Source organism: Phoenix dactylifera, chromosome 4, assembly GCF_051530095.1.
Source record: "Phoenix dactylifera cultivar Ajwa chromosome 4, Ajwa_hap1_PhDact_Kaust_v1.1, whole genome shotgun sequence".
NCBI lineage: Eukaryota > Viridiplantae > Streptophyta > Magnoliopsida > Arecales > Arecaceae > Phoenix > Phoenix dactylifera.
This window is the reverse complement of record NC_143193.1, coordinates 46,139,851-46,153,617: the sequence shown is the minus strand read 5'-3', so window position 1 is coordinate 46,153,617 and position 13,767 is coordinate 46,139,851. Positions and strand designations below refer to the sequence as shown.

General features: G+C 39.2%; 1 protein-coding gene across 10 annotated transcripts; it reads left to right on the top strand.

Moving 5' to 3' along the window:
• Positions 1-504: 504 nt before the first annotated feature.
• Positions 505-6,270, top strand: NPQ6 (YCF20-like protein (DUF565)). Of its 10 annotated transcripts, none has more exons than XM_089930190.1 (4): positions 531-595; positions 1,991-2,632; positions 2,739-3,686; positions 4,115-6,270. In XM_089930190.1, the coding sequence occupies exon 4, from the start codon at positions 4,713-4,715 to the stop codon at positions 5,256-5,258; it is 546 nt and encodes a 181-aa protein (XP_089786316.1). In that variant the 5' UTR covers positions 531-595; positions 1,991-2,632; positions 2,739-3,686; positions 4,115-4,712; the 3' UTR covers positions 5,259-6,270. The 10 variants fall into 10 exon arrangements, 6 of the variants coding, with proteins under 6 accessions (XP_008804187.4, XP_089786316.1, XP_089786318.1 ...); XR_016400317.1 differs by lacking the exon at positions 531-595 and having other exon boundaries at positions 1,104-2,632; positions 4,115-5,345; positions 5,604-6,270; XR_016400314.1 differs by lacking the exon at positions 531-595 and having other exon boundaries at positions 1,104-2,632; positions 4,115-5,538; positions 5,644-6,270.
• The last annotated feature ends 7,497 nt before the right edge of the window (positions 6,271-13,767 follow it).

Sequence of the window (13,767 nt, the reverse complement as noted above, 5' to 3'; positions counted from 1 at the left end):
GTGATCTCAGGTGGTGCAAGTGGGTGTCTATGTATTGCTGGATTGAAATCAGCTAAGATTTTTGATAATAGGAACAAAAGCTAAAATATATATTTTTTTCTGCCACCTATATAAACCTAGAAAATATTGATATACTAAAAAAGTTAAGACAAAATTGGAGATATATCAATAAAACAAATATTATATATATATATATATTTATATAGAAATAGATTTGGTAATTAGTCGAATTTCGATGACTCTAACTTTGAACTCATACCCAACTCATTATTGGCATATTGGGGCTGGGTTTGGATACAGAGATTAATACGTAAATATGAAGTTTGAAAAAAATAATTATAAAAATATGGAGGTTCGTATGCAAAAAGCTTAAAAAAAAAATTGCACACGGGCCAGATGTTGATGCAAACTGCTGGTTCGTGGGTTACCATGAACTGGTGTACGGGGTAGCACAGCTGCCCGTTTTTGGGCCATCCTCCATTTTCCAGGCCCAGCGAAGTTAAATTCCCCGGCCTAGGGCTTGGGTTTTTAGAGCCCTCTTTGCCTCTCCTTCCCCGCTGCACTAATTCTTTGGGGGATTCCTTCTGAGGCCGAGGTACCTTTTCCATCTCTCTCTCTCGCGCGCGCGCGCGCATGTGATTTCAAGCACGGTTTACAAATTTTTTTTTTTTTTTTTTTAAGAGATGGCTTCTCAGATTGTGTGTTCGTGTTGCTTTTAGATTGTTCCTTCAATGGTAAAAACTTCAGCTTTATCTTGATATTGAAAGGGAATTAGCATCTCTTTCTTTGGTTTCATTTTTAAAGAGAATTTATTATGGAAGAAAGAAAATAGAACATTTTAGGTATGTTGAGTGTTTTTTTTTGGGCGTTAAGTCGTCAAATTTCATAAATCAGAACATGAGGACACTTTTCCATCTTCTTGACTGCTATTTGGCTGCAATCTTGTTATTTACACTATAAACGATGACTGAAAACCTGAAAACGAGCAAGCTTGCTTTGGCTATCCAGCAGTGGGCAGGGGTGTAGATGAGCAAGCCCATTTAACCATGAGCTCGACTCAATCTATTTATGAACAGCTTGTTTGAGAGATATGGTGAGTGCTCGACATCTCTTACGACTTCCATTTACATTTTTTAAGCTAATTATCTGCATTATGTATTTGTGTTGTAATAAATATACATTCTGTTTTATAAATTATGTTGATTTACAATAAATAAATTTGAAATAGTTTTTCATCTATACTGTATATTCATAATTCGAGCTAATTTATCCAAGCTCAAGAGAGCTAAGCCCTAGCTGTAGGTCAGCTCATTTTCTCATTCAACAGGCTGAAACTCATCCCAAATTTTGAGGTGAACATGAGCTGGCTCATGAATGGCTTGCATGTTTGACTGCCCTATCGTGGGAGCTTAAGTTAGTTGACTAGCAATCCTACCTGATAAGATATATCATCAGGATGAAAGAGCTCTGTTTTCTTATGGGGTCAAGAAATCAATTAAAGTGTTCAATATGTTTAGTTGCAAAAACCTTCTAGTCGAACCATAAGAACTATGGTTTTCAGTAGGGATTACACAATAATTTTTTGTAAAATACAACGACACTCCAACGTTGGGCGAGAAACACATTTATCCCAAAAGTTTTAAAATTTTCATTTTACCGTCAAAATTATTTTTTTGTATCAATTGGCCTGGCCATCCATCTCTGTTAGTAAGCATTACGATGTGATTATCACGTGATAATAATGTTGCTATTCTTGAAATGCCCTGGGAGGTGAGTCATGTGGCAAGTACTTAATTCTCTTCTCCCATTACCTTGAAGAAAGCACCTCGTGGCTACTGTCCTCCTCAAGCTCTCCACACTGTGATCTTTTGGTGTTCAAGCTCATGGGAGAAAGTTTTTTTTTGTGTGGCTAAAGTTATGTCAAAATTAAAAAAAATGAAAAAAAGAAAACAAAAGCCCTGAATGATAGCCTCCCCCTTCATTCCCCCAGTCCATCTGTAGCGCATAACATTCTCTTGCACCATCGAGTTGGCGATCCAAAGGAGGGACACCAACATCGGAATCACCCTTGTGGATCCGATCAAAGTTGAAAGTCTCACCGGTGTCATGCCAGGAGGCAGTGCCGCCACGTATCGCTTCAGCCCAATTGAAGTCCGGTTCAAGCCATCAGGGAGAGGTTAAAAAGGGCAATGGCTGTGTTATCCTGCACTGCTCCTGCGGACTCGATCAAAACCTGGAAGTCCGACCAGTGCCGCGGTAGGACGCAAAGCATTGCTGTCATGTCTCGCTTCGCCTTGATCAATGCTCGGTTCGAATCCTTTAGCAAGAGGTTGAACAATATGGTGGTAGCGTTATCTAGCGCCATGCTCTGGAAGAGGGGGCTCAGCACCGAGTTTGAGTAATTCGAGAGAAAGCAACAGTTTCTTTGACAAGGATGATCCAATAATGCGAGAGAGTGCTAGGGTTTCTTTAAGGAGTCAAGGCTCACACAATTGGATGATCGATGGTGAATAAATTAGTTTCTCATGGTGATTGTAGTGGTGATGGTGGATCAATGAACTCCAGAGGAACAATTGATCATCCAGGGAAGGTGAATTAACCTCCTGTGCTAGTGGATCATTCTTAAACAAAGGTATCTTTATGTCTTTAATGAAAGGAACAGGGAAAAAAATCTAAAAATCCAAGATTCTTCTCAACAAAAATTACAGCTAAAAAAGCTTTTACTATTTGATTTGCAGGTTGGTGACAGGGCCTCGGCTCAAGTATCTAACGGAGATGTTGGAGTTGAAATTAGACAAGTTGGAGGAGTTGTGAGGGAGGTCATGGAGATGTATCGCATCAATGCTCGAGACCATGGAGGACATGGGCTTAGCATTAGAGGATCCCACATCGAGCTTCTGGGGCTGGAACTCAATGATGGTTTCAGAGACAATGGTTGAGTTGTGAGGAAGGGGTTCCGAGTTTACTTTTTTACTATAATTTTTACAATCAATATTAAGGGTATTTTAGTCATTTTACTCAATTAATAATGTCAGGGGATAGATAGATGGCCATGCCACATTGACACAGAAAAATAAGTTTTGATGGTTAATTGAAAATTTTTAAACTTTTGAGGACAATGTGTTTCTCGCCCAAAGTTGAAGGGGCATCGCTATATTTTTTTCCAATAATTTTCTTTGCTGGTATAAATATGCTTGTTTAAAAATTATTTTGCAAGAAGAGATTCATTTTTATTGTGAAGATGGAACCGAGAAGATTGTTGTTACATTTTCCCCCTAATTTTTGTAGCTTGTTGGAGCTACAGTTCAATAGTCATACAAAGTTAAGTGGTCTTACATGTATTGCATCTGGCTTATAAGTTCTAAGCTGATATCTTTAGAACTATTTTGTGTAGACTTAAAGCTATATGTATCCTTTCCAAATGATTTCTTAAGTCTAAATAACCACATATTTTCACCAGGATTAAACTACTTTTTGAATAATCTGTGCAAAATTGTAGTGTCCATAGGGTAGTTGCTATTTGAGTCATTATCTTAAATTGATAGATTTTAGTCTCCGTATTGGCTCTTCATAATGGTGGAAGATGGGTTCACGTTGAGCTTTGGCACAATGGTAAGGTTGCTCCACTATAATCTTGAGGTCATGGGTTCGAAATATGGAAATAGCCTCTCCTGGGTGGGGGTAAGGCTTAGACTTGGGCATCGGGCCGTGCCGGGCCGGCCCGCCCAGGCCCACCGGGCCAGGGGTCTAAACGGGCCGTGCCTGGCCCGGCCCGCTCAGCAGAAAACCAAAGCCCGGCCCGGCCCCAGGCCCGTCGATTGGCGGGGCGGGCCCGGCACGGCACGAGACGGGTCGTGCCTGGCACGGCTCGTCTCGGGCGCAAACGGGCCGTGCCTGGCACGGCCCGTCTGGAGGGGGGGGAGAAAATAGCCGTTTCCAACGGCTATTTTGGGATTTTTCCAAAAATGCCCCTCCCAACAGTCCAAAAACGGCTAAATTGAGGGGTATTTTGGGCTAAATTGAGGGGTATTTTGGGTATTTTAATGGAGACGGGCCGTGCCTGGCACGGCCCAGGCCCGGTTCAGGGCCCGGCCCAGTGCCCAACTCTAGTAAGGCTACATATATCTAACCCTTTGCATACCCCACAATGTCAGGAGCCTCGTGCATTAGACCACCTTTTTTTAGTCTCCATGCTAACCAGAAGTAAAGTACATGGGAATTGGGTTTTGTTTTTTGTTGGGATCCCTGGACATTGTAGGTCTGAGCATGCAGTATCATTGATGATATATAAGAAGTAATGACAAACAAATGATTTGTCAAGATTTATCATCATAGCTATGTATTATGATCTTGATCATCATCTTTGTCAAATCTCTGTAACTTGACATATTTCTGGTTCTTTTATATTTTTCTGATTTTGAGAATGTTTAGACTTCCAAGTGTGTCTTTTCACACCTGGGAACCCAAATAGTGAAACATCAGGAAGTATCTGCTCATGTCCCGGAGAAGAAATTTGCCCAAGTAACTGTTATTTCTATAAAATCTAGAGCTAACTCATCTGGGTTGTGCTTGTGGTCTGGATGAAGTTGTTTGGTGGCTCAAAGGACATTTTGCGACTTTTTTAAACCTCCAAAAGTTTTTTCCTCTATTTCTTCATATATTGCTGCCACTAGCAACTTTTTCGAAGGTCTTAATCTGAATATCAAGTGTGCATGCTGCATGTTTTTATTTATTTATTTAGAGCATTATGTCTTTGTATTCTGACTTTTCTTTTGATTATAGTGTCTCCAATGGCATGTGGTTCATTATCTGTCCCTGCTGCCCTTCTCAGCCTTAGCCTTGGTTCAGAAACAAAAATGTTTTTTCAGAGATCCAGAATGCCTCCTCGTAAATACTCATCTAGGAACCTCAGAATCCGTGCAGTACAAGAAACTGAGGGGCCACAGAGGTTGGTTGACATCATTCGTATCATCCCAGAGGTCTCAAGGAACTATTTCAGAAGCCGTTCTCGGCGAGCGCTTTTTGGTGGTATCTCATTACTAGGAGGCTTCTATGTTGCACAGACCATTTCTCTGTCCTTCGGTGCTTTGGGTGTGAATGATGTGATTGCTGCAGTGTTGTGTGTTCTTCTTACAGAGTATGCCACTAAATTTTATTATAGTCGGCCTAAGATAACCTTTCCTCTTGCCCTCCTCAACAACTTTAAGATGGGATTCACTTATGGCCTTTTTATTGATGCTTTCAAGCTGGCTAGTTGACAGGAAGTTCCCAAAAAAAGAAGTCATGAATCTCTCTGTTTAAAATTGTGAGAGATTGCCTTGTCTTGGCTTGAAGTACATACCATGGTACAGATTTACTTTCTATTTAAGAGTTCTGTTCGATGTGTACTGATCTGATTGAATACAGATGTGATTATGTGACCAGAAGACTGTTATTTTGTTGATACGACCTCCTCATTAGCAATCTGTTCCTGTCCTTTGTTGTTGCTTTAAATTTTCAGCTATCAACGGGATATGTTATTGGAACCTTAAAACATGTGTAAGGAATCCCTAGTCCTCTTATATGATATATCATTGCATTGATTATTGTGGTTCCTTTGGCAGTATGCATCGGGTCATGAATGTTGGAACTTTGCAATGCCAGGGTCTTCTCACTTTAAAATCAGGCCATTGATTGCCAAGAGGAGCATGGTCAGATCATTTTGGGTTAATATAATCCAGTGTGCTTCCATCCTCTCTCCTAGATCATGTACAGAATGGTGGGAAAAATCTGCAAACTGTAATGTCTCAGAAAAACTGCAGTATCCTTAGCTAAAGGCTTAAAATATGGATTCTTTATCATCTTCAGTATCCCTTGACTTCTGGTTTCTGCTAACTTTGAATTCAGCCCTTGGTATGGATGTTCTGGCAAAGTGACTTAATCTGATAGCTGTGGAAAGTGTGGCAGTTTCTTCCTATTGCAGTCCCTTCCTATTTATCTCCTTTTGATTATTCTGGCTTCCTTGGAAGATGGCATTTGGCCATCCGTATATGCCAAGTTTCTGGTGGACAATTAGTACTTTTTTCTGCCATTTATATTTACTGTCCTATGTATTAATGTAAAATTGCACTTCAGAAGTGCAAATAGCTGTATAATTTTTTATTGCAGAATGTAAATTATTGTGCTGTGGCTGATTGTATCACATGGACACGTTATCAATTAGCATTAATATTTGTGTATTAGATCAAGTTGTTCTTGTGTTTATGGCAATGAAACAATTTCTTATGTAAATTCCTATCTTTAAATTTTATGGAAAATGTTAATACCTTTCTACCAGTTCTTTTATGAAGATGGAAAATGAGAGTAAGATTATATGCACCGCAAAACACAGGTTTCATGGATTTGGAAAATTGGCAGCATTAATGTACCGAATCCCATCAGAACTCCGCAGTTAAGCGTGCTTGGGCGAGAGTAGTACTGGGATTGGGGAGTGCGTTAGATGTTTCGATGATTATTGGCATTTCAGTTAGATTAGTTTGGACATTTGAATTATGTTAGCAAATGTTATTTTGAAATTTTGTAAGACTGCTTTTGAATGACTTTAATTATTTAGGTTAATTTAAAGCATATGTGATTAACCCTTAAATAAGTTTTGAACATCTGTATTTGCTCCGATATGTTCCGATGCCTTGCACGCCTGTGCGGCCCGCCGTGCGGGCGTGCGGCATCTGCCGCGCTTCGGGCTCGGGGCGTGACACAATGATTGCAGATAAGCACTGTAAGTAAGTATAATGACCGTCACGTATCATCTTGGGATATCTTGTTCCAAATATACTTTTTTTTTTTGGTGGTAAAACGACGTTTCATATTGCTCTTAAATGAGTACAGCCAGCTACATCAGCAGAAAGAAAATAAAATAGAGAATTAGGAATATCAATATCCCTAGTCCAAATAAACTATCCAAAATACCGAGCAATAAAGGAGGCAACCCAATCAACTGCTTTATTTGCCTTCCGATACACATGTGCGGCATGAAAGGAATCTATCTCCTTAACCAATCTGCGGGTCTCTCGAATCAGTGGATGGCCATCTCCAAATCTATCCACTCCTCGTATCCAGTCAATCACCGTAGAGGAGTCACCCTTTAGGTAAACCCCATCTGCACCAAGTACCCTTCTCGCATAAGAGACGCCCTCCCAGGCTGCCCGAAACTCTGTCTCAATAGCAGTCGAACCAGGGGTGCATCGGTCTCCTGCCGCAATCAGCCTGCCCTGATGATCTCTGATCACCAAGCCTGCTCCTCCGTGAACTCTATCCGCCGACCTACCGCCATCGAAATTAACTTTGAAATGACTAACAGGTGGGGGCACCTAGGAGAATAGGGCGAATCTGGACGCTGTGACAGCAGAACGGGTACCCCAGATATCCCTGGCCAAATATACATTCAAGTGTCGCAAGATTAAAGGGGCGTGCAGAGTGTAACATGTGTCCTCTATTCTGGTTATGTTGCACGCTTGCTTTTCAGAGTGTTAGATGTTCCGTCGTGAAGCCATCTGTGGCGTATGTGTGTACACGTAGATGATCGAATGGCTGCAAGGTCAGCTGGCTTCGATCGTCCTCAACAATAGGAACGGTGGACATTTACCCGCGTTCTGCTATATGATCTAGTGGTGCATGGCCGTCGATCTTGGTGGGCCGATGAGCATGAGGCATTAGTGATATAGAGAGAAAAAAATAAAAAAAATAAGTTAGTATTGATGTGGTGCCTTTACCCTTCATTTTCTACATCATAAGATAATATAACTTTTAAGAACTTCCTATCATCATAATCTACTTTCTACAAGTTTAAATGTTAATTTTTTTTTATTTAGCTTGACCGGAGGAGTTTCCGAACTGACAAATAGATTAATGATAAGCTCTGATAATTAAGAGAAACAAAATCCAATCATCTACGTATCTATTTCATCGATATTATTATTTTTTATTTTCTACATATTTATTAACAAACCATCGAGCAACACGGCTCCCTTGGTAGTATCCATTACATGGCAAGTTAGGAGTGCACCCGTGTCGATTATGTTTTCCTTTTCAGGACGGTTATGAACTTTAGCTTTGAATTATGGACGGGAGATGAAGACATAAAAAGAAATGTTTTTTTTTTTATGAAAATATCAAAAGAAATGTTATGAAGTATGTTTTTTTTTCTTTTGGGTAGATAATATGGTTTATTTCTTTATCAGATGGAAAATGTTCATGCAATTTATTTTGTTTTCATTTCTTTTGTCGAAACATGTCACAATTTTTTCAGATGTTGTAGTTTTAAGATTTCATAAAATCATAATTATAACTATTCACCAAAAAAAAAAAATATATTAGAAGAATGTTTTTACATATACTTGTATTAACCTGTGCATTCGTTAATTACTACTATGAATGTGCTCGTTAACATGAGTATTTGTAAGAGGATAAAGGGACAATAGTCCATAAAGTTGAAAATTAAAAATCAATGCACTTTTTTCAGAAAAAAACAAAAATTTTGGAAAATAAACAACTACTGACATCTAACAAAAAATCTTTTCATTTGCTATTATATGAGGCTTCTGAAAATAATGAATCACCTAATTGATTTCCACAAGCGTATTTCCAATGCGATGATGACGATGTAATGTATAATTTTCTTCATCCATCTTTATCACTGGATGCTTCCTCTGTGCAAACACAGTTCTCCCATCAATTGGATGGCGATTAGATAGCTCTCCTCAATGCACTGGACGAGATGGAAGTGCTGACCAAATCACAAAGGCATCAACTTGGTGGCCATTTGAAGGGGTTGGAAGGGTTGTAAGGTCATTCTGAAGTGGGGAACAGCAAGGGCTTTTGGAGTTTTCCACCTGTCTCCATGGGAGATCTTTGTTGGGAAAGGGCATGAAAAGCCTTATCAAATGACTAAAAATTAGAAGATAGCTATTTTAAAATTCCAATTAACAAGCACTATCCATGGACATAATATGTTCAGAGTTTGAGTTCAACCTACCAAACACTTTATTGAAACTTTCATTAGAATCTCAGAGTCAACCAAGCATGGCAAGATGATGGATAGACAACGATCATATTAGGTTTTTGATGTAAGACAATGAGCTATTAGGTTACATGGCGCACTAGCAGCTTTGTAAAACATTTTGCAATGGTGGTTAATTTTGCCTTCAAGAACAAAAAGAGTATGTTTGTAAGTTGTTAATAGCCCGTGGAGGTAGAACAGGCCGGCTCCCCAGATGTGAGAATAGTAGCAGCAAAATTAGTATAAGAGGAAGAATAAAAGCTTTCTTTTCCGAACTTCACCATTATTTTTGTGGCTAACATTCAACTTTTGTTATCCTACTTAGGCCCTGTTTGGGGGAATTTTTGGAGGGCCAGAAAGCACTAAATGTAGTTTTAGATAAAAAATGGTGTTTCGTAAAATTCTTGGAAAGCTGTTTCAGCTTTTGCGGAAAGCTGAAAGCAGCTTTTGCGGAGAAACTCTAATTTGGAGCTTTTAGAAAACACTATTTTCAGCTTTATCGGGAAGCTATTTTTTGGACAAAAATACCCTCATTTAAATCATTTTCCCCCTCAAAATCCTCATGCCGCCTCTTCCTCTCTCACCCATCCTCTCCCTCTCCCTCTCTATTTTCTTTTTCCTCTCAATGCCGCCGCCACTATTCCTTCTATCTCTTCTTTTTTTTTTCTTTTTTTTTTTTGTTTTCGAAGCTCATGGCTGCCCACGGTGGCAGCCACCATGTCGGCCACCAGCCATGGCTGGCGACCCCTCTATATTTCAATGAAATAAAATAATAAATAAATAAATAAAATAAATAAATAAATAAAAAAAATAATGAGTGAGTAGCAAATAATTTGATCTAAATAAATAAATAAATAAAAATAAATATTAGTAATTATTTAACCAATTTTATCACCTAGCTAGAAAATTTGTTAGAGAGATAATTGGTCATTAGAAAGATGAAAAATTAATTTACACTAATAATTATAATATTTTATATATTTATTATTATATTATACTATAAATATAATATTATATTACATTATATCATAATACATTGCTATGTTATGTTAAATAATTTAATATTATATTAAATTATTATTCTATAATACATAATGTTATAGTACTATATTATAATAATATTACATTACATTACATTAATATTATACTATATCATATATTTATGTATTAATACATATTATACTTTATTATGCTCTGTTATATAATACTGGTAATGTCTTTTGGGGTCATTTTGTCACACAAAAGTACTTTTACAATTTGTTTACCAAACACATGTTAAAATGCCACAGCACTTTATAAATGTAGTTACCAAACAACAAACAGTTGTTTATAAACGCTCTGCTTCAAATAGCTCTACTTCCAACAACTCTACTTCCAAAAGTTTTACTACTAACAGCTCTCCCAAACAAGGCCTTATTTCTACAGCCGCATAAAACTCAACTACTAAAAGATCAGACTGATATGGATAGTTTAAAAAGGTTAGAATACTTCGATGACTATATGGATAGATTCAAAGAAACAAATAAAACTGAATAGTGGATGAATTATAATTATTGAGATTTGGTGACCTTTACAGAATATAGGAAGTTTTCTTTGGTAATTTATTTGTAGTTTTCATTCACTCAGAAATACATATGTACTTCTTAAAACCAACTCAAGGCATATATGATAGTATGTAGCAGATAATGCAATATAAAAAAGATATAACCTTAGAGATATTCTCAAAAATTAAAATAACCTTAGAGAAGCAAATGTAGACTAATTGTAGTCTCAACAAGGCGCATTTTATTCATTTGGCGATAAAGACCAGGCAACTTAAGTAAAATCATTATAATCAACAACAGAAACAGCATAAATGATTTTTTAAAGTACAAGGCATGATTCTTCTCATGCTTCATCGTGGGAAAAATTGCTTGTACATATACTTCATAACAACACGAAAAACCCAAGAATTACTATAAGCCATTGATTTGGCCAAAATTGGGATTTTCCGTATTGGTATTAGATCATCCCACCTAGAATAAAAGGCGGAATAAAACTATTTCTTCCAATTTACTCAGTAGTTTGTATTTTTTTTTTTATCTATTAAATTAACTTTTGTTTAGAAAGCAATATTAGTTGTGGTATTTGTGAGGGCATGCGAAAAAGGAATCAATATTGCAGCCCTTTGATATTTCAAGGTAAACACATTGCATATTTTGATTTCTTATTGTTGAAACGGCCGACAACCATGTTTTGCTTCGATAGTGGGAGATAGTTGTGCTTATTGCAAGGTCAATTAATCCCGAAATGAAAGACTTACATGGGTCGAATCATAACAGCGTGTTTGTAGCCTGCGATTTTGATGGAACTTGTAGCCTGCGATTAGTCCAAAGAGTAGCCATGAAAGCACTGAAAGATGGGAAAAAAACTGTTTTGGTTGCACACTGAAAGCAATGTATGTATTACTTTATATATAGGGAATTCTGTTACAAGTATAAGGTGATAAGGTTACAATGATAAAGATCAATAACACAAAATAAAATAGAAGCCGTGTGGAACCGTGTGAAAGCCAGGAAGATCAACATTATTGTCACGCCCCGGATCCGGATCCGTGACACGGCCGTGCTATTGCCGACTATCGCCCACAGTAGCACGCAGCCTCATACAGGGGTAACAGGTAGCCAAAAAGGATTCATCCTTATATATATATTAAAAGTTTGCAGTACAACCTTCAAGTTTGAAACCAAAAATACAGAACTTCTATGCTATTCAAATGTACAGAAGTATATAAGCTTCTCCATAAATACGAAGCTCTGTAACAAAATAAAAACATATCTGATGGCGATCACTGGTGAGGATCTGAAAGAAAACGAAACATAAACAGATGTGAGCTACACGGCTCAGTAAGTAATCCTGCATAATCCTACCGGATCAACCAGTAGACTAAACATGTAAATCAGGGTTTTGAGAAGCTGACATGCATGTTTATCTAATAATCATCCTGGCATAATAAGTATGCAATTTAAACAAAGCAGTAGTGCAAATCACAAAATTTTCATATTATATGCATATGAAACCGTGCCCCCCCGGCATGCCGTGGTCCTTTTACTCTCGGATGCTACTGCGAAGTCAGACTCGGCCACTGGCGGGGCCAGCTCAGTTACTATTCAGCCACTGGCAGGGCAAGCTCAGTTACTATTCAGCCACTGGCGGGGCAGGCCCAATTCCAATTCAGCCACTGGCGGGGCAGGCTCAGTTACTATTCAGCCACTGGCGGGGCAGCTCAGTTACTATTCAGCCACTGGCGGCTCAGTCATTCTCAGTAGCATCTTTGAGCCCATTATAGTGCCTCTGGGCTAGTTAAGACTTTATAAACTTACATGCATGATTATAATATCAGTATCATCATGTTGCATACATAGCCATAGCTTCTGGGATCATTAAAGTTACTTATGCATTGTAACATATCATGTATGAAACATATATACTTAAAATAAATGCTTAGGAAACATTAATAATATAACATGATCCATAACAGGATTAGGACAGGTTACTTACAGTGATTCGTTTTCTCCCAAGTTTCTTACGTCCTGGTGACGGATCCTGAGTCACCTAAAATCACATTATAATGAGCATATTATTTCCTTTTACTTGTTTGGATTCTACCCGAAATTTAGCCCAAGTCTAATGTGTTCATATTGGAGCCTTGATTGGGTCCATATGGTTTAATTGGCCTTCTAATTGGTCATTAGGCTTAATCCCAAGTTTAATTTGGGTTTAATTTTGGTTAAATTTATAGTCTGGCTTGTCCAGACTTAGCCCAAATTTGATTGGGCTCGGGTTTAGTCAAATTTGGCTAAACCCTTTCCCCCCCTTTTTTTTTTTCCTTTTCTTTTTCTTTTTCTTTTTCTTTTTCTTTTTCTTTTTCTTTGGGCTTAACGGGTTGCGGGTTCGGATTCGGATCCGACCCGCGAACCCGTTATCAGGTTTTCTTCCCCCCTTCCAGAGGCTTCCGCCTCTTCATCTCCCGCTCTCCTCTCTCTCCTCTCTTTTCTCCTTCGTCTCCACCGAAACCCACGCCTCCGGCCGGTCCTCCGGCCCCCTCCTTCTCCTCCGGCCAGATCTGTGGCCTTCTCCCTCTCGGTCACTCCCTCTCCTTCTCTCTCTCTTTCTCTTTCTTTCTTCTTTGTTTTCGCCGAGACCCTAGCCTCCGGGCGAGCCCTCGGCTTTCTTCTTCTCCTCCGGCCGGATCTACGGCCTCCTCTCTCTCTCCTTTCCTCCCTTGCTCTCTCTTTCTTCTTTTTTTTTTTTTTTATTTTCACCGAAACCCTGACTTCCGGCCCACCGAAACCCTCCTCTTCTTCCTTTTTCTTCCCTTGCAGGCGGCCGGGGAGACGAGGCTCCCCCCGATCTACCAACCGAGGTGGAGTTTCCCCCCCGGAGCGCCGGCGGAAGGGAAGGCCAGCCCTTCCTCCCTCCGAAGTAATGCCGGAGAGGGGAAGGGTTCGGAGATGGGTCGGGATCCGGCTATAAACGAGAGCCTCCACCCGCTCCGTCCACGGCAAGGCATGGCCGGAGGGGATGAAGCCTCAAGGTCCGGTGAGTTCTTTTTTTTTTTTTTTCTTTCTTTCTTTCTTTCTTCTTTTTCTTTTCTTCGGTCCTTCCTTCCGGCACCACCACCCCTTGCCGGAGAAGAGGTGGTGGTCCGGCCGGGGCTGGCGGCCCTGTGGCCGCCTCTGTTGTCGTCC

Bases quoted from the DNA above. Each gene is read 5' to 3' on its own strand.
- NPQ6 (XM_089930192.1), top strand. From the start codon at position 4,713: ATGCTGCATGTTTTTATTTATTTATTTAGAGCATTATGTCTTTGTATT.